This window comes from Ambystoma mexicanum, chromosome 6q (assembly GCF_040938575.1).
Source record: "Ambystoma mexicanum isolate Mex_15411 chromosome 6q, UKY_AmexF1_1, whole genome shotgun sequence".
NCBI classification, from domain to species: Eukaryota; Metazoa; Chordata; class Amphibia; order Caudata; family Ambystomatidae; genus Ambystoma; species Ambystoma mexicanum.
Genome location: NC_090937.1, coordinates 1,569,786,788 through 1,569,812,822, shown reverse-complemented (window position 1 = coordinate 1,569,812,822; position 26,035 = coordinate 1,569,786,788). Strand labels below are relative to the sequence as shown.

The following is a 26,035-nucleotide window of genomic DNA, read 5'->3' as shown; positions in this document are numbered from 1 at the left end:
AACAGCATCCCTGCCAGAAACACTCACCTGCGATGGCACATATGTCTCACTGTCCGATTCAGCACCTGATTCATAGAGGTCTCCGGATGTGTACCCAGAGACACCCGTGGACAGTATGGTCTGCAGGAGGATTGGGGTTTCACCCACCACCACCCCACATCCTCCACTGGTGCCCGGTTGTGGCTGAGATCCCTCCTGGGTGTGCACAACCCCTTCCTCATCAACAGCATCAAGTGCCTCATCACCTGCAAAAACATGAAAGACAACAAATGGAAACAGGCATGAGCACCATAGCACACACATAGGCCTGGCGAGACAGAGATCCAGTACATAAATTGCACATGTCCCACATGAATATAACTCTGGCATGCATGCACTGTCAATGAGTTGGAAGGCGAGGCAAAAAGCACACCCTGCTGCATGCTGGATCGCACTGGCAGCACACATTAGCCTGTGAGTGGCATGTCCAATACACATACATGACACATGCCTTCACACAGATGTCACGTAGCGTTTCCATGGTACATTTGACAACTACAGCCATATGGTAGTGAATGAGTACTGTCACCAATCCAGGTGAGATGGAGATGATGAGATGAAACATGCAAAATAGTGTGACAAAATACGGATGTGCCACACGCTGCAACACATCCAGTGTTCAATTACACAGTGATGGCAGGCAGATGGATACATCAATGGTTGGTCACTTCAACATGACAGAAGGCAACAGTCATGTTCTACATTCAAACAGGGCCCAAAAATGATTGTGTGCAGGCCATTACTCAATCAGCCTGAATAGTTAAATCATTCCCATAACAAGGTAATAAATGTGGGCCATTGTGGGGTGTAATCTATGACAGAAGCATGTCACATATGTGGCAGTAGGGTAGAAAAATGTGTCGTAAAAATGGCAAGGATTGAAACAATCAGGCTGAATGAACAGGAAAACATTTTGCACAATGTTGTTGCAAGATGACAGTTGAAGGGCAACTGCAGTAATCTGGTGCAAATTGGCTACTGTGGTCAGAAGGGATACTATCATAGCCAAAACCAAGGCCGAGGAATGGTTTGGAGGAACCACATGGGTGACCCATTCCAGTCATGACTACACACCCTCACCTGGAACTCAATCAGAACACATCACCCAAGCAACATACACATGGATTACACACACATGCATGGGCACTCACCGGACAATGCTTCAAGATCTGGTAGGTCTCCCACGCCTCGGATCTGTTCCTCTGTGATGAAGGTTCCAGCGACAGACTCATGTTCAGTGAGTTGGTCGTCCTCTGGTGGAGACCCACCGCCAGTCACCAGAGTAGAGGCATGATTGGAAGCCAGCTTGTTCTTTGCTCTGCGTTTCAGGTCATTCCACCGCTTGTAGCAATCCATCACAAATCCAAGGGCACTAATGTGGTCCACGATGGTCTGCCAATGGGCCCTACGTTGAGCAGGCGTAGTCTTGCACCCTGCAGTCACCACCATTTTGCGGCTATGTGCCAACACATAGGCCACAAGTGCATCTAGTTTGGCGTCATTGAAGCTAGGCTTCCTTGACGTGCTGGAGTGTGTAGCCATGTCTGGGGTCCCAGCCTGTAGTGCAAGAGCACCCTTCTTCTTCTTGGAAGGTGGTGCGGATCCTGAGTGGCTTACGCCACTCTGGTTGGTAGGGGCAGAAGCGCAGGTGGACTGGGTACTTTAAGTTTGCGAAGGCACAATGACCAAAGGTCTCGGTGCAGGCATTGGCTGCAGGGTGATGTTGGCAGGACCAACGTTGGTGTGATGGACTTTGACCGACACTGTCCCGGCTGGGAGACTCGGAGCTGGGGTGGATTGAGCTGCAGCTGCCCCTGCAGCCTCCTCACCCTGGCTACTTGGGGCAGCAGATGACATTGCTGCCCCAGATCCACGTGGCCTGGTGACAGTAACTTTCACCGCCACACGTGACTTAGACTTGGTGACCTGGAAGTCAGCCTGGGAGACATCCTGTGCCGGTTCAGCTGACAATATGGGCCGGTTTAAGAAGGGCTGAGCTGGGATGGTGTCAGCTACATTTCCCACAACCATTGGGGGGGGGGGGCATAGGTGGCCCTGATTGGTCCTCCACACACTGGCCTCTTGGGGCACCCTGCACATCCTGGCCACGTCCCCTACTGCGCCCACCTTTTGGAGGTCGGCCACCTTTCCATCCTTTACTGCTTGGTCGCCTCCCAACCATGGCACCGATGTTGTTGTGCGTATGGGAGTTGCAGTAAACAATTGTCCTGGGCAATTGGGGTGAAAGGGGTAGGGTACTAGATGGAATTCGTACCCTAGTGCTCTAGCAAGGCTGTCTGTGACCCCTGGGGGAAGATGACGGGTCACACAACGCACAGGCACCCCAAAAACAAAAGTAAACGTGCACGCAACCCCTGGTAGACAACGTGCGTGGAACAATTAATCCGCACTACGCTGTGGCACCCAGAAACACAAAAATAAGCATACAAGTGTTACACACAACCTACAATGACCTCTGAAGGGGTACGCGACACACGGGGGCAACCAGAGTTGGTAAATACATGCGCGACTCACCATCTGCCTGGAAAAAGAACGTGAAAAAGACACACGTGTGCGCTTTGGCAACACCCCCGCCAAAAGAAGAAATGAACGCAGTCTGATGAAACAGGGAGTACGAACTGGAACCGTTGTGAAGTAATCGCGTGCGAACCGACAAGAAGTACAAGAATCACCTGCTCGCTCTCCACAAAAAGCACGTACAAGAAAATGGCGTCCTACACGTACCTTTTCAGCCAGCCCACACGTGCGACGTCACTTAGGTGCCTACGCGCTAAGGGCCTTTCCTCCAATCACACGCAGTGACACCCGGACGTGCAGTTTTTTCACGTGTACAATAAACATGCACCCGTGTTGTGGGAAATGCCCGTGCATGTAATGTCACAGGTGCGCTTACACGCTAAGGGCCTTTCCTCGAATTACATGCTAACGTGCTGTTTTTTCACATGCCAAATCACTCTGTATCAAGCTGGCCACGCAACAACACACGGAAGACCACGCTCCTGCCCAGAACGCCGAATTACTGCCCCCCGAGCATCGACCTGCCATCTGCTGTTGCCTACCTGCCTGCTGGCCACGTGCCCTGCTATTTGGTGCCTACACGTCAGCCATCTGCAGGGATCCAGTTGCTGTGAATACCCCTGCTGGAACAGAAGACTCCCGACTGGAGTACCATCTTGCTCCACAGCCCAGCCCCAGGACTCAGTTGCCCACCCACACCTGCCTCTGGGGTTGCCATGTTGGACACAACACCATCTGGCACCACTGGCAACCCCCAGCCAGAGAGGCAGAGGGCTACCAGCTTCAGTGCTGCAGAAGTTGGTATCCTGGTGGAGCAAGTCCTGGGGCATTATGATGCCCTCTTTGGAAGTTCACGCACCGACAATGAAGGACGGAAGAGGATCTGGACGGACATCGTGGCTGCCATCAACGTGGAGGAGGTAGCAGCCTGCGACTTGCAACACGTCCGGAAGCGCTGGGAGGACTTCAGGTCCAGGACCCTCAGCAAGGCCCCGCGTCTCCTAAAGGCAAAGCATGCAAAGGGGCGCCTGGTCCGCCTTACCAACATGCAGATGAGCATCCTGGAAAGCATACACCCAGCGCGCCACCTCCAGGTCCTTGGGAGGCAGACCCGTCCGGAGTCGAGCGGTAAGTGTGCATGCGTACTAATTGGATGCTGTGCATGTTGAGGTGTAGCAGGTGTGTCCAGGTTTCACATATGTCTTTGAAGGCCCATGTATGGATGTGTATGTACAGGGACATGAGCCTGCCGCATGAGAGTCCAGTCATGTGTGAGGCACATCAACGGTGTATGTGTACAAAAGCATTATGACCAAATGCATGTTGGGGTGCACACATGTTTACATATCTGTGTATGTACCATGGCATGGTTAGGGTGTGACACATGGGTGTGGGTTCCACCTTCATGTATGTGCATGGTGCACATGTGTGTTTTGGTATTTGACATCTGTGCCACTGTGATACACCATGGATGCATGTGACACTGACATGTAGGAGGCTGATTGGCAGATGTGACATGGATGGCGAGGATTTCACTGCAACAGATGGTGTAGATGTACAGATGCATGTGCGTCTCGTGGCGTGTGTGCATGTGTTTGCCAATCCCCGTGTTGCATGTTACGTCAGGCTAACCTTCGGATGGTCATGGTGTTGCATGTGTATGGATGGTGCTGGCTGCTGCAACATTCCTGTTCATTTGCGCGTGTGTGTCGCTAGAAATAATATGTGTGTTGGGGAGTGTGATGCCATGTGTGAAGTTTGAGACTGCCACTCATCTGCAACTGTCATGTGTGTATCAGACCATTGTACAGTACCCTGATGCCTGTGTTCTGTCTCTCCCTGTCTGCATCATCAACTGATGAAGAGGGCGGAGACGGTGCTGTGGAGCACACAGGCAGGGATCCCACCGCCAGCCGGAGAGGCAAGGCCCAGCTCCCCTCCCAAGTTGCCATCTCGTCGGGGCGTGAGGAGTCTGGTGCCGCCTCCACGGCCGCAGCTGCCAGGGGTAGGTCCAAGAGGCAGAGGTCGGAGGTGGACTCCTCGGCAGAAGGGGCAGCTGAGACCCCACAGGGGCCTACGGAGAAAGATGGCACAGAGTCATCCAGGTTGGTGGGGGGTTTGGTTGAGGAGGAGGCCGTGGAAGTCACACATTCGGGGCCTGGAGGGAGGGGATTCCACTGGTGCCAGTGGTGCAGTCCAGGGGCAGGGACAGGAGGCAGCATAGGCCACCGCGGAAGTGCCTGTGTGTAATCTTGTTCCCGATCCTGCGACTGCATCATCCGCCACCAGCAGGGATGCCTTCGTCCAGACCCGTTTTCAAAGAGGGAATAGCTGCACAACAACCGGACTTCCTCTCCCTGCAGATGTGGCAATCCGGGACCGGCTTGAGCCTGTCCTGGGTGGGGTGGCGTTGCGTGTTCGTGACAATCGGGATGACGTGCCGGGTTCTCGCGAGGACAGCGCACGTCATTTCGAATGTCTTGAAGACCGCGTCAACCTACTGGGCGGGGTCACCAGTGCTCGGTTCCTCCGTGTGCTGGAGCTTCTGCCGACCCCCTCCTCAACTGAACTCCCTATGCGCCGGTCGTCCTCTGTGCCATCTTCCTGCCCAAGTGTCACCCAGGCACCCTGTGGAGCTGTCCCTGACCCAGTGGCCAGGCTGGTGGAGGACACATCCCTGCCACAGCCGGAAGTCGGAGGTCCAGCAGGGGTGGCCACCCCAACAACTGGACCCCAGCAGGTGGATGACATGCAGGCAATAACGGGCAGGGCACATGCACGGCAGCAGCAGGCTCAAGGTGGGAGCGATGATGTCTCGGGGCCAACAACATCAGAGGGGCAGGCATCGACCGGAGGGCAGGAGGACCCTGGATTGCAAGTGTCTTCCGTGTGGCAGCGGTTGGGCCAGGCCATAGATGCGGAGCGGGGGCGGGCGGAAGAGGCACGGCTCACAATGGTCAGGGCAGAGAACTCCATGCGCAGGGCGCTGAGGCGGGCTGAGTGCCTCGAAGCAATTTGCAGGGAGTTGTAGTTGAACATGGCATCGTCCCTGCGAAACCTCGAGGGCATGGAAGAGGCCCGTGTCCAGGACATAGACCAGGAGTTCGATGATGCCCTGGCCCGGGAAATTGGATAGTGAGCCGTCGGACTAGCCTGCCCCCATTGTATATAGTTTGTAGTGTTAGGTTTCATTTTCATTTAGCTTTATTTTGGTGTGATTGGACTATGCCCCACACTTTTGTATATAGTTCTTTTCTTAGGTAGTTTTTGTGATAGGTTTCATTTCTTTCATTGGGCTCATGGACCCTGGATGAAATCGGTCAACATAGTTGAACAGTGGATTTATGAGAGAATTTAATATTTTTACTCACCATGGATCAATGGATTTTACAATTTACGTTTCCTTTGGATTTGATTTGGTGGACCGAGAGTTTGGACACATTTTCTTTTGGATCACTTTGGATTGGTTCTTCATATTATTCTGTTTTGGACATGCATTTCATTTCATGTTTGAAATATTTTTCATGCTTTCATTTCATTTCATTCATTTTGTTCATAATAACTTTTGATTTATTACTTCCATGTGTGGTATTCGCTCATTGGGTTACTGCATGTGAAAAAGTGGATTTACACAATCACTGGCACCCAGTGTGTGTGTGAGGGACATGTATTGATGTGCATAGTTGACTTTCGGTTTGTGTCATGAAATAGGCATTTCAGTGTGGGGTGGATTGAGGACTTGATTGCCTCTCAAGACTGGGGTGGCGTGCTGTGGGATTTTGGTGGACATGAGGCCCATGATTGTGCATCTTTATGACGTGTTGGGGGGACATGAGTCGGGGCCTGCTGGCAGGTGCCCATCAATGCTGGGTGGGAGGGGGGCAGGGGGACTTGAGTCGTGCCCTAACCATCAATGCTGGGTGGGTGGGAGTGCAGGGGGACATGAGTCGGGGCCTGCTGGCAGGTGCCCATCAATGCTGGTTGGGTGAGGGTGCAGGGAGACATGAGTCGGGGCCTGCTGGCAGGTGCCCGTCAATGCTGGGTGGGTGGGGGTGCAGGGGGACATGAGTCGGGGGCCTGCTGGCAGGTGCCCATCACTGCTGGGTGGGTGGGAGTGCAGGGGGAATTGAGTCAGGCCCTAACCGTCAATGCTGGGTGGGGGTGCAGAGGGACATGAGTTGGTGATCACAAGTGCAAGATGACATGTGGGCTGGCTGGGGGGCATGCCCATGGTGGATGGGTTGCCTGCGGGACATGACCAGGGGTGCAGGGTAGTCCCCTGTGGTGTGGAATGCCTGCAGGAGCTGGGGAGGGGATAGAGGGCACACCTGGGAGGACCCACACTGCCAGTTCACATGTGAACACCCTGCGCACCCCACTGAATTCACGTACCCCACCCTGCAAGCGAAATCGCGTGTGAAACTTCCCGCACAACCCAGAAATACACGTACCCCGCTCGCACAAGGCCTTTCGCGTGTGAGACTCCCCGCGCACCCCACTGGATACACGTACCCCGTCTGCAAGCGGAATCGCGTGTGAAACTCCCCGTGCACCCCAGAAAAATACGTACCCTGCTCGCCCAAGGCCCATCACATGTGAGACTCCCCGCGCACCCCACTGCATACACATACTCTGCTCTGCAAGCGAAAACGCGTGTGAAACTCCCCACGCACCCCAGAAATACACGTACCCCGCTCGCCCAAGGCCTATCGCGTGTGAATCTCCCCGCACACCCCACTGGATACACGTACCCCACTCTGCAAGTGGAATCGCATGTGAAAGTACCCACGCACCCCTCAGAATACACGTACCCCGCTCAGACAGCAAAATCGTATGTGTAAGTACCTGCGGACCCCTCAGAATACACGTACCCCGCTGAGACAACAAAATCGCATGTGAAACTTCCCACGCACCCCAGAAATACACATACCCCACTCGCCCAAGGCCTATCGCGTGTGAAACTTCCCGCGCCCCCTAGGAATACTCACTCCCCGCTCACGCGATTGCAGTGTTGCGGCCCTGTTAGCTGGTCCGGGGTTACCACGGCCCTTTGCGATGCATTGGGGATTTCAATGGTTTTTCCTTGCGCAAGGGGCGTTCTTGGGGGCGTAACTGGTGCTGTGGGATGTTCTCTGCGCCAGCGCTCAAAATGGCTTGCCAATTCCATGAATACGCGGTGCACCAGAATGCTGTTTAGCACACACGCTGGCGCACGCTGGCGCACGCTCCCTCTCTGCACTGCTCGCGTGCGCTGCCTCTGCGCTGAAATCTATGAATTACCCCGCAAATCTGTGAAGACCGCGGCATCAACCTACATAAAAGCTGGGAGGGTACCTCTTAATCTAGCCAAGTCTGTTACTAGTGACAATCTATGAAGTGCTGTTGAAACTAAGGGCTCATGCAACGTGCATTTTTTAAGTGATGCTCTGGAAGAAGGGGACTGGTCATGGCATTGCCTATGGCGAAAGATAAAAGTTTGATGAAATCTCATCATCTTCGACAAAAAGAATGTATGTGTTATTTCTTGAAATTCAACAGGCCATTCCAGCTTTCTAAATGTCCAATTTATTGCCCAGAACTCCGTGATTTTCAGATGTTTATGTTATAAGAAGTATGGCTGACTGATTCACCCCACCTAGATGGGTATTTGATTGGATTATAAAAAAGTGGTAAACGGACCTCATGCTCTGCCTTCTAGTGACCTAATGTCGGTCATCTCTACATAGCCTTGCACATTTTTGCAGATTACTTTATGCTGTTCAATAATAAACAAATAGGTGTGCAGCCTTAATTGACTGGGTTTCAATCCTATGTAATGGAAAATAATTTACAAATCAGCCATTTTAATTTCTAAGTGTGATAAAATACGTTTCTAAATACATCTGTTGTATTGATGATAAACCCTTAAATGTGACCCAGCGCTTAATTTACTTGAGATTTGTATTGTATGAGAAGCCCAGGAAAAGCAATATTTGTTTAGGATAAAAACTGAGGCCACTTCTTTCCGAGCACAAATGATGAAAATGTTTCAATGTTTCCCTCGATAAATTTGTAGAAAGGGAAAGTCATTCCATCTTTGGTTCATGGACTTCAGGCTACCAATCCCCCTGATTGTGGGAACATAGATTGCATTGAAGGCCTTTTAGACAAGATTCTTAAAACAATCATCTCTTGTGCCTATAGCTATTATAAGACTCAAATTATGCCTACAATCTATACACTCCATCATTGTTTGTAAAATGATTGATGCTGTTTTACAAAATGCTATGCTCCCTGAAGTCATTAACATATGAAGACACCATTCATATGTTAAGGGTAGGAAGATCTGCTACGTCGCACTGTTTTTTTGTAGAATGTGACGCTATACTAAAAGAAAGGAAATAGTATTCAAACTATTGCAATACTTTGAGGAATGTTGACTTGTTACTTAAATGGACTAGTCTACTTTCGCATTCAAGTGAAAGGGTTTTTTGCAACCCTTTTTAATCCCACCATAACTTTATTTGTGGTTTGTTTATGTGCCCCAACGCTCCAACCACACGGCTGTCAAGACTATAATGCACTGATGATCGTTAATAAGGGTCAAACCAGTTATTTAGTTGTCTTGACAGCCTTGCAAAATGTCTGTCTTCGGTTGACTAAGGTATGTTTAAAGTAGCACTGCTATCTAAGACAAAGACAATATCCTGTAAAAAAGGGCTTGATTTGGGCTAATTTGCATACCCACAATGACTTGCTGATGTGGCTCAGAACTGGAGGTGAACTTCCAGCGATGAGTACTTGGTAGCGTTATGGAATGTGTGACTTGGCTGAAATGGACTATTCTACTTTCATATTTCAGGTGAAAGGGCTTTTGACAAGCCCTTTTAAACCCGCCATAACATTATTGGTATTTTGTATGCAGGCCTCAACCACAACTCTGTCAAGGCTATACTGCACTGATGATCCCTAATAAGGGTGAAACCAGGTGTGTAATTGTCTTGTAGCCTTGCTAAACGTCTGTATTGGGGTGATTAAGCTATGTATAAAGTAGCACTGCCCTCTAAGACAAAGACAATTTCCTGGAGAAAAGGTTTTATATGTGGGCAAATTTGTATAGCCACAATGCCTTGCTGATGTGGCTAATACGTGGAAGTAAACTTCCAGCAATGGCTACTAGGTGGTGATGTGGAATGTGTGACTTGGCTCAAATGGACTGTTCAACTTCCACATTTCATTAGCTATTGCCACCCCTCCTCCCCAAGAGCCACCACCAGCTGGAGGTCCTACACAACAAAAGAAGCGCAGTACTTCAAAAAACAATGAAAAGGGCCAAGAAGATGAAGTAGAGGACGTGCCTACCTCTAGCACCCAGAGAGAATCATGGGTGTGGCAGGTCTTTACCACTGTTGGGAATGTAACAAAGTCTAAAGCTACCAAAGTGAAATGAACTGAGTGCGACGTTGTACTCAGTCGCGGACTACCTGGACAGCACTCCATGCGCCGCCACACCAAATCCAACCACTGCAATGCTGCAAAGGTTGTTCCTTTCTTAGGAAGTAGTGAGCTGTCTTCCTCCACCTCATCTTCCTCAACCAATACTGTAACCACACTGCCTACTTCGGTGGGACACAAATTCGCACCAGCTACCATGCAAGCGATAAAAGAGGCTGTTCATCCATATCTTTCGAAGACAACAGTATTTGGTATATACTGCAACACACCACTGTGCAAGGGGAGCTATTTCAACTGCTTTTGAAGCTGTAATCAAGGAGCATGAGAAACACTGCCCCCTACCTTAGATGTAACACATGTGCAACCATCTTCCCCTGTCCAACTGCCCCTCCATATTACTGGTTGGTGCCTCTTCCCTCATTGCTCTCCCCACCTTACGTTCTGACCTCTCCTGCAGTCAAAATATTTTTTGAAAAATCAAATAACACCAAAAACGGTTCCTTCAGGGACCACCTTTCACTGTTAAAAAATAGGACAACAAAATAATCTTGTAGACTCCATCTAGTTTACATTTATCAGTAAAGTAGTTAGACACAATAAGATTCTCCAACACATCCATTAGCAAGTTGTGTTATGCTAATGAGAATAATATGGACAATTGTATATTAGAGAAAAAGGACAGAAATAATTTTCTGTTCCAAATACGTTTCTATAGCATACAATCAGGCCCATAATCGATGGACCTTTACAGCTATATGCGGTCTCCAGAGTCCACTTTCCAGGCCAGGGATAAGTAAAAGACCTAGGTGGCAGCTACACACCATCGCTCAGGGCAGCCCTTCTACTCTTTTTTATTTTATATTTGTAACACTCCGTCAATGCCTGCTTTCAAACAGCACACCGATCCACCAATTACTTCCAAAAACTGTACATATATCGCAATGCCCATATTAAGCTTCCACACATGAACTACCACTTAACAATCTTCTACAAATATTTTGCATCTGCATTTCCATCACTTATACAAAAAGAATTATAAATGCACATATGCAATGTGCAGTGAGAGAAGTGCATAAATAGAAGGAAAAGTACGGATGGGCAAGTGCTCATGAGAACCCAGGAGTGAAATGCCAAGGGATGCCAGGGTGGGACACCACAGGCTAACTATTGGAGCAGAGACGTCCCAAAGATGGGATGCAACTTAACCGTACCATCCCTTTTCTATCAATTTAATAGGTTTATATAAATGAAAATTGTTCATGGTATTACATCACAGTATATAAGTAATTAATAATTCCTCTTTTCATATATATTAAAGAACTATACACCTACTTTAAGAAACATATTTTTTGCTACACATACTTAGGTCTGTTGTTATCAGCAGCGCATGCTGGGGATGAAAATCATTGTTCAAATGCCTACGGCATAAGGCTAAACCTTAAACCCAGCCCTATCAAACTACCCCTATTATTCACTGCATCTCCCCCTGCATCCTAGCTCAGTGTCCACAGTACCATAATAATGTAACCAATGGCCAGTGCTCATGGCTTGCAGCCATGGCCAGTTTCCAAGTTCATGGGACATGGGCTTCGGCCATACCGCATTACCCAATAAGCAAATCCAGGTACACATTTGCATTTGCTGAGGGCCCGGCCCACTACCCACATACCAAATGTATATCACTAGTTGTCCTACATACATTCTTACACTTTGGAAAAATAAAACACAAGACATATTTCAAAAAAACTTGCTTTTAGGTCTTTGCTAATGCTTGTCACGCAGGTTTGTTGTAATCTTGTCCACCACTGTAGGCCGTAACCGCAAGCAGAATGTGTCTTCCCATTCAAACCTACCGCTTTGGCCATACTGCATGCCCCAATAAGCAAAGTACAGCACACATTTCTTCTTTCTGATGGCCAGGCCCATTGCCCCGACATCAATGTTATATCACTGTGTTGTGTATTTACATTTTTACACTTCGCAAAAAATAAAATACAGGACATATTTGCAACACCATGCTTTGAAGTTCTTGCTGACTCTCCTCGAGCATATTCGCTGAAATGCCATCCAGCATTTCAACCTGTACCCACAAGTGGAATCTTTTTTTCCCATTCAGACCTATCCCAATTTTGAAAAATTCTACCACTTTGCCGGTTCTTGGCGGCCATTCCCACTTTAACCCCATTGCTAGTCCCGCGTGGTCATGGCCAGTATCCAGATTGTCCGGATCATGGCCCTAGGCCATGTCCCGGACAATCGGGCCACTGCCCATGGCCACAGGCTGTACCTCGGTCACCAAAAGTATATCACTTTTGTCTGTACCTACATTTTGACACTTTTCAAAGTATAAAACCTGGATAAATTTGCAAACCCATGCTTTCAGGTCCTTGCCAATGCTCCTTGCACATGTTTGCTGCAAATCCACCCATGTTGTATTTTTTGAAAAGTGTCAAAATGTACATACATAGAATAATCATATAACATAGCCCCCACTTAACAGAATCCATTCAGACTTTACACAAACATTCAAGGTTGGGTCTATAATCTTTTTGAAAACATTTCTCAACATTCGTCAAATGGCAACAAAGTTATAAGCCATCTGCAACTGTTGAGACCCCACCTCTAATTTTGCTCCCTTTTGACACAATCCCTCCAAACTTTTCAAAAACATTCATATCCCGGTCTAATATCTTCTTGCAAACCTTTGTCCAGATACGTCAAATGGCACCCCATTTATTTTGGGACACCCACCCCCCTTTAATGTTGTTCCCTCTTGCCAAAACAGCTCCATACTTTGCAGAAGTATTCCATTTGGAGTCCGGTCTAGAATGAGTTTTGTGGCCCTGTCAAGGGCGGGTGAGAAGGTGAGGATGGGGATGGAGGGAGCCTTACACAGCCCAACAAGGGTGCCTGAGTGCAGGCAAGCCCCCTCCCCACCCCTCCTTACCTGCAGTGATGGCAGTTTGGAGGCTGCAGCAGAGCAGTAGTGCTCTCTGAAGCCAGAGCTCGAGGAGGTATCCCTGTCAAGGGGTGCCGTGAATACTGCATCACCGGACATCAACGAACTCAGGCTCCAGCTGACAGCATTTGCTGAACCCTGCATCGAGACAAGCCTCCACTAGCCCACCAGGGAAATGTTATTAATAATAAAAGCCACATGGTGACCTTTACCACTATACCACTAGGGATGTTATTAAGAGGCATCTTCATGCCTTGAGCAACACAACGGTCCTGGACCCCAGTAGGGTCCATGTTGCAAGGAGTATGTGGAGTGTTTGTTTGAGGGAGGGGAGAGTGTGAATATTAGAGGTAGGGTAGGAGTAATGGCCGAGTGGAGTAGTGGGGGAGGTGGTGGCAGTAGTTGGATGTAAGTAGGTATTGGGAGTAGCGAGTGAAAGAGATAAGGTGGTAGTCAGTAGTAGAAGGGTGTTCAGGGCACAATATCTCTGGGGGTCCAGAGAGAGAAAGACAGCGGAAGGGTGGGGGTAGTAGCAGAGTGGAAATGGTAGAAGAGGGAGAGCGAGACTTGGATAGTGACAGTGAGTGGGAGTCGGGACTAGCTATTGGTTGCTCCTGCTGCTCTTTATTCTCATAACGTGCTTCATGATTGCTGAGGACTGTGCCGTATGCACAAGAGAAAGTTGCGTCTTCTAACAGGAGAAACGTGGAGTTTCCTGAAAATGTCTTTATCCAAAGTCCTGGCCACCTTCTCCCAGCAGCAATATAACAGCCCAGGGCCAGCGCACTTGTGCGCGCGCACGGGAAGTGCGTAGGAAGTGCCCTGGCTATTTGGCTGCACCTGCTGTGCTTTATTCTCATAACGTGCTTCATGATTGCTGAGTCCGTGCCATATGCGCAAGAGGAAGTTGCGTCTTCTAACAGGCGAAACGCGGAGTTTCCTGAAAAGTAAACTTTCTTTGGACAACAGTCTGGTGCATTGTGCATTGTGCATGAAGTACCTTTCTACTCTGTTGTAATACAGTCCTTTTCTTGTCTTCAGCGCCTCTATCCAAAGTCCCGCCCACCTGCTCCCAGCAGCCCTATAACAGCCCAGGGCCAGAGCACGTGTGCGCGCGCACGGGAAGTGCGTAGGAAGTGCCTTGGCTGTTTGGCTGTTCGGCGAGTTGGCGATGGGCATGAGATTGGAGGCATTACTCGTTAAAGTGAAGTACGTTAAGCTTGTGCCTTGATGTAAATTTAACTATTTACGTACTTATTTTTACTTAAACTGTCACCAGAGCTGCTGTGTAGTGTACGGGTTTTCAACTCCCCGTAATTCTGTTTTGGTTATCAGGCTGTCTTGTATTTAGCGACCATACTGGCTTATTGAGCCCAATATTATGATCTAAGGTTCATTGTGGCGGCGTTGGGTCAAGTGTGTATATCTCTTTGTATTGGCTCAAGTGTTGAGACAGGTTGTTGGTCTGTTTAAAGAACGCATACGTAACTTTTCGGAATTGTAGCAAATCCAGTAGTCAGTGTGACATGTGACTATACTTGTGAACGGCTCTTCTCAAAAAACAGAATGGTGGGTAGTTTGTGTAGTGGCAAAAGCCTGATAGCGACCAACCACCATACGGGGATAAACATAACTGCCCCCCTACAATCACACAACTCTAGTATAGAGTTTGTTGGATCTACTTTGCATGTTTCTGCTTATGGTGAGTGTGTAATACAAGCTGATACAGTCCCATACAGCCAACAATCCTTGGCAATTGAACCTAATGATGTGAGGATTTTACATATCACGATTGCACCACTGGAAATAACACCATTGCATTTACCTTCTGATAGAAATCAATATTTTGATCCGACTGAAGCATTTAATGTTCTGTCCGAGGAGGAGGCTGGGCAGCAAGTTCACACAAGAGAAATGCAAATGTTTGATAGCATCAATGATGTCTCCATTTTAGTTCCGACATTAATTAACGAATGGGAGAAACGTTGCAGAATCTCACTCGCGCCCTCCTCGCCAATGGTCTTCCTACCGTCTCAGGTGGGGAGTATTTCCCTATATAACAAACATGGGGCTACATTCACTGAGCTGGGTTTGACTCACGATACAAATCTTGAGAAAAGGCAAGTACGGTAATCAACAAGGTCTCCTACGAGCTCAACTTCGGGGATATGGCCCGGAGGTATAAATCCTGTAAAAGGACAGGATTCTGACTATTCTGATTTTGAAGTAAGTGAACTCAACGCCAAAAGCACGTCCAATAAAACAGTTGAACCGTCAAATGACAATCTGCTCCCGCAAGTGTTAGAAAATGAGGCAATTATGAAATTCCCAGTCGTGACATCACTGCTGAACCTATTGGATAAAGGCCAGGAATTGACTCATGTACATCTAAATTCCATAAAAGACATGAAGATAGGAATGTCTAAAAAAATACACAAGCTAGAGGGCTTTATGTTGGCCTTCACCACTCGGCAAGCAGAGAAATGGAGTCTGATAGATGCTGGTTTGCTAAAAAGGATAATTCCAGATAAACCTGATGGCTCTAATAAAAGTACACAAACAATGGAAATAGAGAAAGGATCAGCTGAGAGTCGATCTTATGTATCTGCGATAACAGAAGGTGCAAATTGCCCAGATCCTTCTATGCCCATTAAAACTGCTCCCATCATTGAGCTCATTCAGTCAAATGCATTAAAATTCGATGATATTCTTCGAGGCCTTAGATCTGTACACCACATGACAAAGATGAGAAGTGAAATGGGTAATGCATTGACTGAAAGGGACAATTCTATGTTGGGAAGCTCGGGCTTGCACCCCAATAGTCCCTCACCTCTTGCCAAAATCATTGAAACTGAACTGGAAAGTCAAGATGATTTGGTCGCTAATGATGAAGAGCAACAGCCAGTGGGGACGTTTGGGGAAGAGGGGTCAGACATGCAGAAGGAAATTAATGAATCACATGGGATAGACATTATTTTCTATTCACGAATAATGAAGCGTGCACATGCTAAGGCACTGAAAAAAGAAAAAAAAAAGAAAAAAAGTAATGCAAATTAATTTGCACTGATAAAAAACAAAAAAGAAAAGGGCAAAATATCCCAAAAAAAGATTTGACTAAAAAACATCTAAAAAATGGTGACGTCTCAGGTAGTGATTTAGTAATTGACCTGATGCAATTTAATGAAGAATCCAAAGTGGTTCTCAATCTTCCCCTTCCAAAACAGTCCGCTAAACAAAAAAATACAAATATGACCTTGAAGGCGACCGATACATCTTGCCCTGGTCCGGGAGAGGCAGAAGTAGCCGGAACACAAAAACAGAGGCGTCTGTCTGCTTTCTATCCTATGGTTGCAAATAAGATCACTGGGGCGGTATCCAAAGTGTTTAACAAGGCCAAGGATGAATCGTTAGTCCCTCTGCAAACTACGCAAGCCGGGGACGTAGCAGATCATAATGCTATGGACCACTGCCTCGCTGGGAAGAAGGTAAAAGAAGCAAAAGTGGCAAAACTGCAACAACCTATTGAAATATCGACATTGCTGCCAACAGATAGCAAGTTAAAACCTGATTCAATTAGAAAAGAATCAACAGTTAATCAAGAGATCTCGATACTCAGAAATAAAGATAATGAGCATTCATCCAGAAATGATGGCATGCATGTGCAAAGAAGAGACTCTGAACTAGTTAAAGGAGACTGTTCCTTCTCTAGAGATTTGAGATACTTTTTGGGTTGGCATAGCGACCCCAAGATAAATGGGCAACAGAGGCTGAATCGTTCCTTCTTGTTCAATGTATTCAAAAGCAGTCCACAGTTAAGAACATTGCATTCAGATGACATCGGTTGGATAAGACTGGCCAATCACAATAACATACGTATGATATGTGCACCACAATCGGTCATCATACTAAAACTGCTTTGGGACCATAGGGAGGATTTTGACTTACGGGGTCTGACTTTAGAAATATTTAGATCACTTGAGGTAGTGGATCAGTTTGTAGATGAACAGCTACACCAACCTGAGATGAACCCCCCAATGGATCCGACTAACCAAGTGATGCCGGTGCAAACGGCAGACTTTATAAATCAGATTTCCGCCCTGGTAGGTGCTGCATCTAATATTACATGATTGGCGCCACTGATGACCACGATATTAGGCCTCCAATCAAAAAATAAACAACCCTAGCTAGAGGATTGTTCTCTGATATCGTGGAATTGTTGTGGTATTAAACATTTTAGAGGATGGCCTGAAGATACTGACAGTCCGTAATATATTTACTACAGGAGACCATGTGTATGACTAACGTAGTGGTAGAGGGCTATTCAAGTTACTGTGTGCCTGCGGTCCAGCGATCAGCTGGCCGTCCTGCGGGAGGGCTTGTCACTTGAATAAGTAATGCCCATCGGCACGAGTCACATATAGTTAGAGCTACAAATGGTCTTCTGATTGTTGAATACAAGCCTGAAAGCACATTGTCCTTTTCGTATATATTGATAAATGTTTATTTTAATTCTGCAGAATCTACACTTGATCTGATCTTTGACCAATTGGATCTGATTTTGGAAGATACAATGTCAAATAACCCCGATAATGTATTTATTATAGGGGGTAATTTTAACTCGGTCTGTATGGACCAAAATGTTGTTACCGATAAAAATGGCCTACGAACTAGGACCTATGTTAGAGGTTGTAAATGGAATGCTTACCTTTACAAATGGAGCATCCAACGTGTGCAATATAAAGACGGCATTCATGCCGGTACATAGAAAAGAGGTAATGTTGCCTCTTATATTGACTATTTTTTTGTAACAGTGACCGAATTGGAAAATATCGATAGGGTGTTGATCCACGAGACCCCTTTTAGTGATCATGCTCCTATACAGATGATCCTATGACATAGGATTGAGCCGCTTTATGTCACTTGCACTCTAACACTCATAGAAGTTGATCGAATATATATCTCTATTAGATGGCATCCGAGGTTATGTAGGGAGTGAACCTACTTGGTACATAGAGATGTATCCCGAATATATGAACATAGCACAAATGGTCCAGATGCAAATCAGAGGGAGGATTGGAACTCCAAGATAATAACATTCTTACAATTTTAAAACATTCAGTACCACGAGATAACTTAACAATATCCAAGTTTAATTCAGAAATTGCTCAGATTAAACGGGAAAGAAATTGTGCTTTGAGAGCTTTGGAGCGATTAAACCTTTATGCAGTTGAGTATGCGCAAATGAAACTTCAGATTTGTTTGAAATTTAGGAACCTGTTGAAATCTACTCGTTACAGTTACATCCTGGAGGGAAATCAAAGGATAATAGGTCTAATAATTCAAAGAGATACTCGCACCATATGGTCATTATTAAACGATAGATGTTTCCTACAATCTCAGAGTTTAGCTAATTCAATTTCTGCGTAAGTGTGGGAAACTTATATTAGTAATACATTTAAATTACCAGAGGCCTTTCGGAAAACTCAATCAGGTATCCGTGTCTTGTGTTGTAATGATAACATGTCCTTTTCCTTGGATGATATTATGCAAGCAGTCCAGGTACTTAAACCATTGAGAGCTGGCGGACCGGATGGGCTTCCAGCATGTATACGAAAGGATGACCCTAAGTTTTGGGCTGCAATTCTACAAACAAAATTTGAGTATATCTTATCTACTAACAAGATACCGAAATCATGGCTAAATGCTATAATCATTCCCATTTTTAAAAAAGGGGATGCTAATAATCTGGCCAATTACCAGCTTTTACCTTTAATGGATTCCTCAGCGAAGGTGTTCACAATATTATTATTAAAACACATTCAAGAATACATTCAGGAACAGGACATCTTCTCAAAATATCAAACAGGTTTTTGTAAATATACGGGGACCTCGCTAAATGCCATCATTATAGCACATATTTCTGACAAATATAGAATGTATACCAGCGGCCCCATATATGTAGCAGCGCTAGATTAACTAGTGCGTTTGATTCCATAATCAGAGAACTGTTATGGATGAAAATGCTTAAATTAGGGTTTCCTCCAAGAATTGTGCAATTGCTTGCGTTGCTACATCTTGACACCACCTTTCAGGTGAAAATCACCAAAGCTGGGGCTCTCACTTCTCCAATTCCCACTGCCACAGGAGTGAAGCAAGGGTGCAATCTTGCTGCAACCTTATTCAATCTATATCTCTGTGATATGGAACAAATATGGGAGGGATCCAAAATGTACCCCGCAAAATTGGCCGGTTTGAAAATACGTGGGCTATACTTTGCGGACGATATTGTCCTGTTTGACAAAACCCCCTATGGGTTGCAAAATAAGCTAAATGCCTTTATTGAGTATCCAAGGGAGCATAACTTGGTAGCAAACTCTTTGAAGTCCCAGATTATTATATTCCACAACAATAAACGACTGAAATCTTATAGTTGGAATATTGCATGTGATAAAGTAAAGCATGCTGGTAGAATTGGCTACCTAGGTTATCTCCTATCAGAGGTAAACACCTCAAAATCATGGGAAATATGGATAAATACCAAAGTAAGGTCTTTATCATCAAATGATGAAGATAATTCTAAGGAAATACTGCAAATTCGTATTGTTAGCTCTTGCAGAGTTCTATACACGTAAAGTGGAACCAATAGTATTGTATGGGTTGGACATGTGTTTGTTAGATGTTGATACTATACTGAACAGGGTGCAGGGAATCATTTGGAAGAAGACCTTAGGCTTGGCTATGTCGGTGCCCAATTCAATAACATGCCAAGAAGAAATTGCCTACCTTCTCTGGCTGGGAGATGGACATGATGAAAGCTGATGAGGTATGCTAAAATCATGTCACCGCCACGCAACTCACTCTATGCTGACCTGTATTTAATTCTCGTGGAGAGCTCTCTACCTTCCATGGTGACATTTCCAGATCAGATGGATACAATCTTAAATGATATCAACTGCTCGATTGAAGATCTGCAGCTGGGCTTCCCTAAAGTTAAGCGCACTTTGTATGATTTGGACTGGGCTAATACACTAGACAGTAACAAAACATATAAATCATATGCTGATTTTGTTTGAATTTTGAGAAAAAGGTGGCTGCGTGCACCATATATAACTCTATGTCCCTACAATAAAATAAGAGCTATTTACATGCGTTTTAAATTAAATCAGTTTAAAACCTTGGAACACCTCTATAGCTGGCAACACGGTTCTGGGTGTGTGGGCAGTAAGAAATGTCTATTTTGTGTAAATATCACGCAACAAGAAACACTAAAACACCTAGTGCTCTACTGTCCTAGTTTTCAGAAAAAAAGAACAAAACTACTTGGAATGTATTACCCACAGGCATCTGAAATAGCCAGAACTTGCTTTTGGGAAAGGTGTCTAGCAGGAAATAGTGTATCCTTTATTGTGACTTTATCACGCTTTCAATTTTGCATTGAACAAAAACTAACACAAAAAAACTCTAATGTACATCACAGGATTTAACAAGGAGCCAAAAGGATAGAAAAATAACAAATCATTACTGGCTAATGTTTATGATGAACTATGAGATGCAGTATGATTTTAGTCTAACTGAAAAAAGATAGTGAAGGTGGCGAAAACATTGATGTAGGTTGAGTTTCTCGTTATGAACTATAACATTTGATAATATTCGAATGAGGTACAATATGAAAAGTTGTATGATAATATCTGTATCTCATAGGCTTTTATGAATATATGTTAATTTTGTAATACGTATGTAATGATACTTTGATAGTATGTTTCTTCCAAATCATAACTAAACGATGAAAATTTTATATGTATGTTTTTTTTTTAAAATGTGCTGTTTTGCAAAAAGGTTACAATTTACTGTTGTAAAAGTTTGACAATTTATTTTTTTGGTATTTTGTTTAGACTAAAAACAACTTTTAATAAAAAAAAAAAGAAATTGGTATAGAGTAAAACAGAGCTGGGAACCAGAGGAACAGTAAGAGATGGGGAGGCGAGTGAGAGGAAGGAGGTAAAAGATTAACAGAGGTATAGGGATAATTGAAGATACAAGCAGTAGTAAGAATAGGAGTAGGAAAGGAAGTACGATCAAAGGGTGGAGGTGGAAAGGAGGGGTGAGAGGGTGGAGGGAGAATGACGTGGTGGGAGGAGAACAACTTAAGAGGCCGGTATAGCGAAGGGTCAGGTATGAGAAGGTGTGAAAGGAGTGACCCAGGCACCATTGACACAAGAGATACGACTATCCCATCTATAAGGAATTTTAATAAACACCCTTGAACTATACATCGGAGTCAGCATGGTTCTTATGGTTCTTTGTGGCAGGCCACCCCATTACTATATATATATATATATAGTGATGGGGTGATATATTTATTATATACATATATTTATATTCACTTCTATATGTTAATATTTGTAACAAAGGCCAACCCATTGTAGCACCAAACTGTTCAGGTCATCAAAAATGGCAGATGTAAATTTACCACAAAACATTTTTTTAAAGAATACAAATTTAAAAAGTAGAGTGTCAAAACAACATATGATCATGTCATCTTAGGGAAATGAACAAGGAAAAAGTTTCACAGTGCTTTAGAGATTTCGGTATAATTAAATTGCTCCTATTTCTATAAAATGGTTAGGTCCTCAGCAACAACTACTTCCTTAAACTATGAAATGGGTTTTCATAAATAGTATGGCCCTGTCCATGCCTGTGAAAAAGAGTACCTTGAAAAAAGTGACGCCATAAAATTATGAGGAACTCATCTAGAAAATATTACTTTCACTTCTGGAAAATATGCATATACTGGAAATAACCTATAGTGCTATATCCAAATTATTAGGAGAAATGGTTGGCAAAACACTCAGCTGGAGCAGCCCCTACACCACTGGATGGTATGAGATGAGTAGGGTCTAGAAGTAGAAATGTTGGTAGTGCACCCCCAGGTCCTTATGTGCTCGAAACAATTACAAGCCATAGAAAAGGATGCCCCAGAAAGAGGAAATTAAGTCATTTTATGAGAACTTCATATAATGATCACTCACATATTCTGAAGACTCCCCTTTGGGTACCATGGCAAGAGTAGAACCTTTGCCTTATTGCCTGAAAAGGTGTGCAGCCAGCGGCCCAAAGTGCTTACCCCACATGCCCGGTCTTGCTTTGCTAGCTTTGTCCCCCCCCATTACATAAACCACCTTCCTTACATGTCATGTTGATTAGCATTACTTTCAATTAGTGCAGGGTCTGCAGCCTGCGGCTCTCCAGTTATTTTGGACCACACTTCCCATGATCCCTCACCATAGGCTAGATTGTCTAGGGCTGATTGGAGTCGTAGTGCAAAACATCTGGAGAGCCAAAGGTTGCTATTAGTGAGATAGCTTTTACCTGAATTGTATCGAAACCTTTCTCCAGATAGGTACCGCATTTCTCTTTCTCGCCAGTTGACGCATAGAACTTGCTCCACCAGTCAATAAATTCTTCTTCCTGTGAGGACGCAAACAACACATCAGTGCAAAAATGACAACCCGCTCATTTCCCCTTTTCAGTGTTCGGAAACACATGCTTGTACACTACGATTTTCAAAATAGCCAACGAAGATCGAAATCGTTTTCTCTCTGTGTCGTAGAATAAAAGGTTGGTTACTTTTTCTTTTACGTAAGTAATAGTATGGGTGAAAACCCTCTTTTCTGTCATCGGGGAGCCTGACCCATGAGGGAATACTCAATTGAAACAAGATACAGGTGAGTACAGGCTACCCCACTCTTTATCACCATATGGTACAGGTAGGAACCAACAGTGGGACAGGAGTGAGAGTCACTCTGTCGTTAATGAACAGGTAATAGTCTAAGGGCCTCATTCCAAGTTGGGCGGTAACGGATAACGGTCACCGGTAAGGAGAACAGTGCCGTTAAACCTTTAGCGCCCAATTCCGAGATCCCTTAGCAGGAGACGCAAAGAACGTTTGCTCTGACCACATGTCCTTTAAGGGTCCTGCTAAGGGACCAGGGCGCAAATTGGGGGCCTGCTATTCGCGGGCCTGTAATTGGCGCCTTCCCCATTCCCATTGAGCCCTATGGGGGCTCAAATGGGAATGGGGAAGGGTTAGTTGAATGGGGACTTACCAGGTCCGCACAGGTCGGAATGTCCCGGTAAATCCCCATTGAACCAGACCGGACCCGGTTTTGAAGGCAGCCATGACGCTAATAGCGCCATGGCTACCTCCAGTCTCGGAATGAGGCCCTAAATATGGTCAAACAAAATGTATTCAAAATATACCAATATTAAAACAACACATGGATATGTGTCTAACAGCGTTTCTAGTGCGTTCCAAATCTTTTGCAGACAATAGGACAAAGATCACAAAAATATGTAGTGAGGTTAGTAATTGAAGTGACTTTGTGTGCTGTACTTATTATCAGCAGACTTCATAAAAATTCTTTTAGGGTTTAGTACCTACAAAACGTATATTGTTTTTTCTTTCACATCGAAATAATGTCCTACCTTTTGTCTATGCAAAAGGTTAAAGGTATGTTCACATACCACAAACACATTGCATGTTGGGTATATTTTGGAAAGTTTTAGCAGGTAAAACATGGATCTAACAGCGGCGCCATTTTCCTCAATAATATCTCTGCCAAAAGTCGCTTCGGTGGGTTTAAAACTTTGCGCCAAGTCAGTGGAAGACAATGTTGATACCAGGTTGGCCTAGAAGTATATATTTTGAAGCTGAAAATATCCCTCTCAGCCAAAGAGGTGGGTCAGAATTGCAAGGTCAGAACCACAGCTTGCATCCCAGTATTGTAAAAATACTTGGACGGCCATTTTCAAGGGCCCATATGATTTACACTGAGTCCATTCCAGGTTTGGATGGCTTGCACTCACATTGCACCCCTGTGTTCCAAATACCATGAACTGTGCCACATTTCAAAATACTGCACCCTATGATCCAAGGTTCTGAGTCATACAACCGTCCATGCTAGTAGAAACCTTTATTGAAATGAATATTATGTTTGCTTTTAATGGGACAATATGTAAACAGATCCGACAACAAGTAACTGGGATCTACCTCTGTCTGTGTGAGGATTATCATCAGACGAAGTAATAGTTTTTCAGATTGCTATAGGTCTAACATCGGCAATGAAATCTACCTTTGATTTGCATTTGTGAATATTGATGAGCACACAAGAGCAATAATAGCAGAAGAGATGTGCTTATTAATTTGCCAGAATATAAATGAATCATGCCTTGTCCTCAGTAGAGTGCCTACAGGCTTAATACAGCAGTTGGCATTATTGCTGGCATTGCTCTTGAAGTGGTGGGTGACCATTTGGTAACATACGAGACGCTATAAATGATGTCTTGGGGGAAACATGTGAGACCCATTTCGGAACCCCTCCATAGGTATTTTTTTGTTACTGCATCACTGATGCTCACAATATTTCTATCTTTTATAAATACCTACTAGGCAAATGAAAGATGAAGCTATAAAATGACATCATAACAGTACCTGTGCAAGAAACCACTGTAATCAACCCTCTTAAGCAAAACGTGCCTAGATGCCTCTGGGCTATGTGCACTATACAAATGACAAATAAATAAATAAATAAATAAATAAATAAATAAATAAATAAATAAATAAATAAATAAAATGATTGCTTAATGACGGGACACCAGGGAAGGCAAAAGGGCAATTAAGCCATTTGCAAGCTGTTCAGGTGGGCCTGTGTGTATAAGAAAACTAACGAGAATGCAGAAATGTGTGCAATATGAGCAAAGGCTAAAGTGCTAACCCAAAAATCAAGACAGTTCTAGTTTCTATTACCTGTTCATAGACAACCTGTGCATGCAGAATCCTTGGATTTTGTTACATCCAACTGTGATTGTACCAAATACCCAAATACAACATGTTGTGTTTCTTTCCTAAAATAGCCCATTATAAAGCTTTTGAACCTATTGCATAATTTCGGAAATTGTCACAGGTTTTTCTGAAGGAATTTTATAATTTACATTTTATTCTGTGTAAGGGATCAAAGAACCCAATTCTAATTCTGTTTTTAAATAACTTTCAGTAAGTAATTGCAATTGATTCATCAGCCATCTGCAGTCAGATGGCCTGACTAAAAGAATTAATATAACCTTAGATGCGAATTAGCAATACATTGCTTCATTAATGTACTTCAAAATAACTGTACAGATTTGTTATAGATGCCTGAGTTTTCTTATAATACTACTAATCAAAAATCAATTGGATTGTCACCATTTGTCTACAAACTTCCATACAAATGCAAAAGAGGATTCTGTCAGGTCTAGCTTCAGAGGCTAATGACATGCTACAACAGTTAAAGCAGATACCCGGCCAGGCCTTTGATAATTTTAAGAAGGCTCAGGAAATCCAGAATACATTTGAGAAGTGTTCCATTTCAGTATATTCTTTCTACTGGCAGGCACTTTTCCACAAACTGCGTTCCATCGGTTTTTCCTGAATATGGAAGTTGTGAAGGTGATGTTACACAAGTAAACGGGGCTGCAGAGCCGAGGAGCTGGAATAAGTGGTAAGGGAGAGAGGCTAAGAGGAGTATGGTTGTGGGGTTTTTCCCCCACACAGACAGGGGGCAATCAGGAAAGGATAGAAGGGTGGCGGCTCAAGAGTAAGAATGGAGGAGGGTAGTGGCAATGGGACAGGCCACAAAGGAGGGGATCTTAGGAAGCGCAACACAGAAAAGGTGTTGGAGCCTGGGTGGCCGGCGTAGACAGATTCCACATATAAAAATTGCCACAGGAAAGAAATAGGAAGAGGAAATTAGTTGAGGGTACTAAACATTCAATAGAGTGTGCCATCGTCCTGAGAAATTGTGTATTCCTTTGTTGTTTAAGATGTTGCAGCCTAGTTATAGGGGTAATTATGGGATCATATGTGTGGTGTGCCCATCCAACATTCCATGATTCCTTTTAAGAAATAGCTAGATCTAGCACAGTAGTAGTGACATTCCCTTCATCACCAGTAGCATTGCAGGGAGACTTCCAGTTTGAGATTCGCCTCGTGGTTTGCGATTGTTTATATTATCTCATTACTTAAAAGGT

At 44.8% G+C, this 26,035-nt stretch overlaps 1 protein-coding gene across 9 annotated transcripts in view; it reads right to left on the bottom strand.

Annotated features, from left to right (window-relative positions):
* The window catches only part of DYSF (dysferlin), a 1,254,081-nt gene that overhangs the window by 221,087 nt on the left and 1,006,959 nt on the right, over nt 1-26,035 (bottom strand). For all 9 annotated transcript variants that reach the window (XM_069632290.1, XM_069632293.1, XM_069632296.1 and 6 more), the window contains one exon: nt 22,340-22,438. In XM_069632290.1, the coding sequence (XP_069488391.1) occupies nt 22,340-22,438 (99 nt within the window). The remainder of the gene's footprint in view (nt 1-22,339; nt 22,439-26,035) is intronic.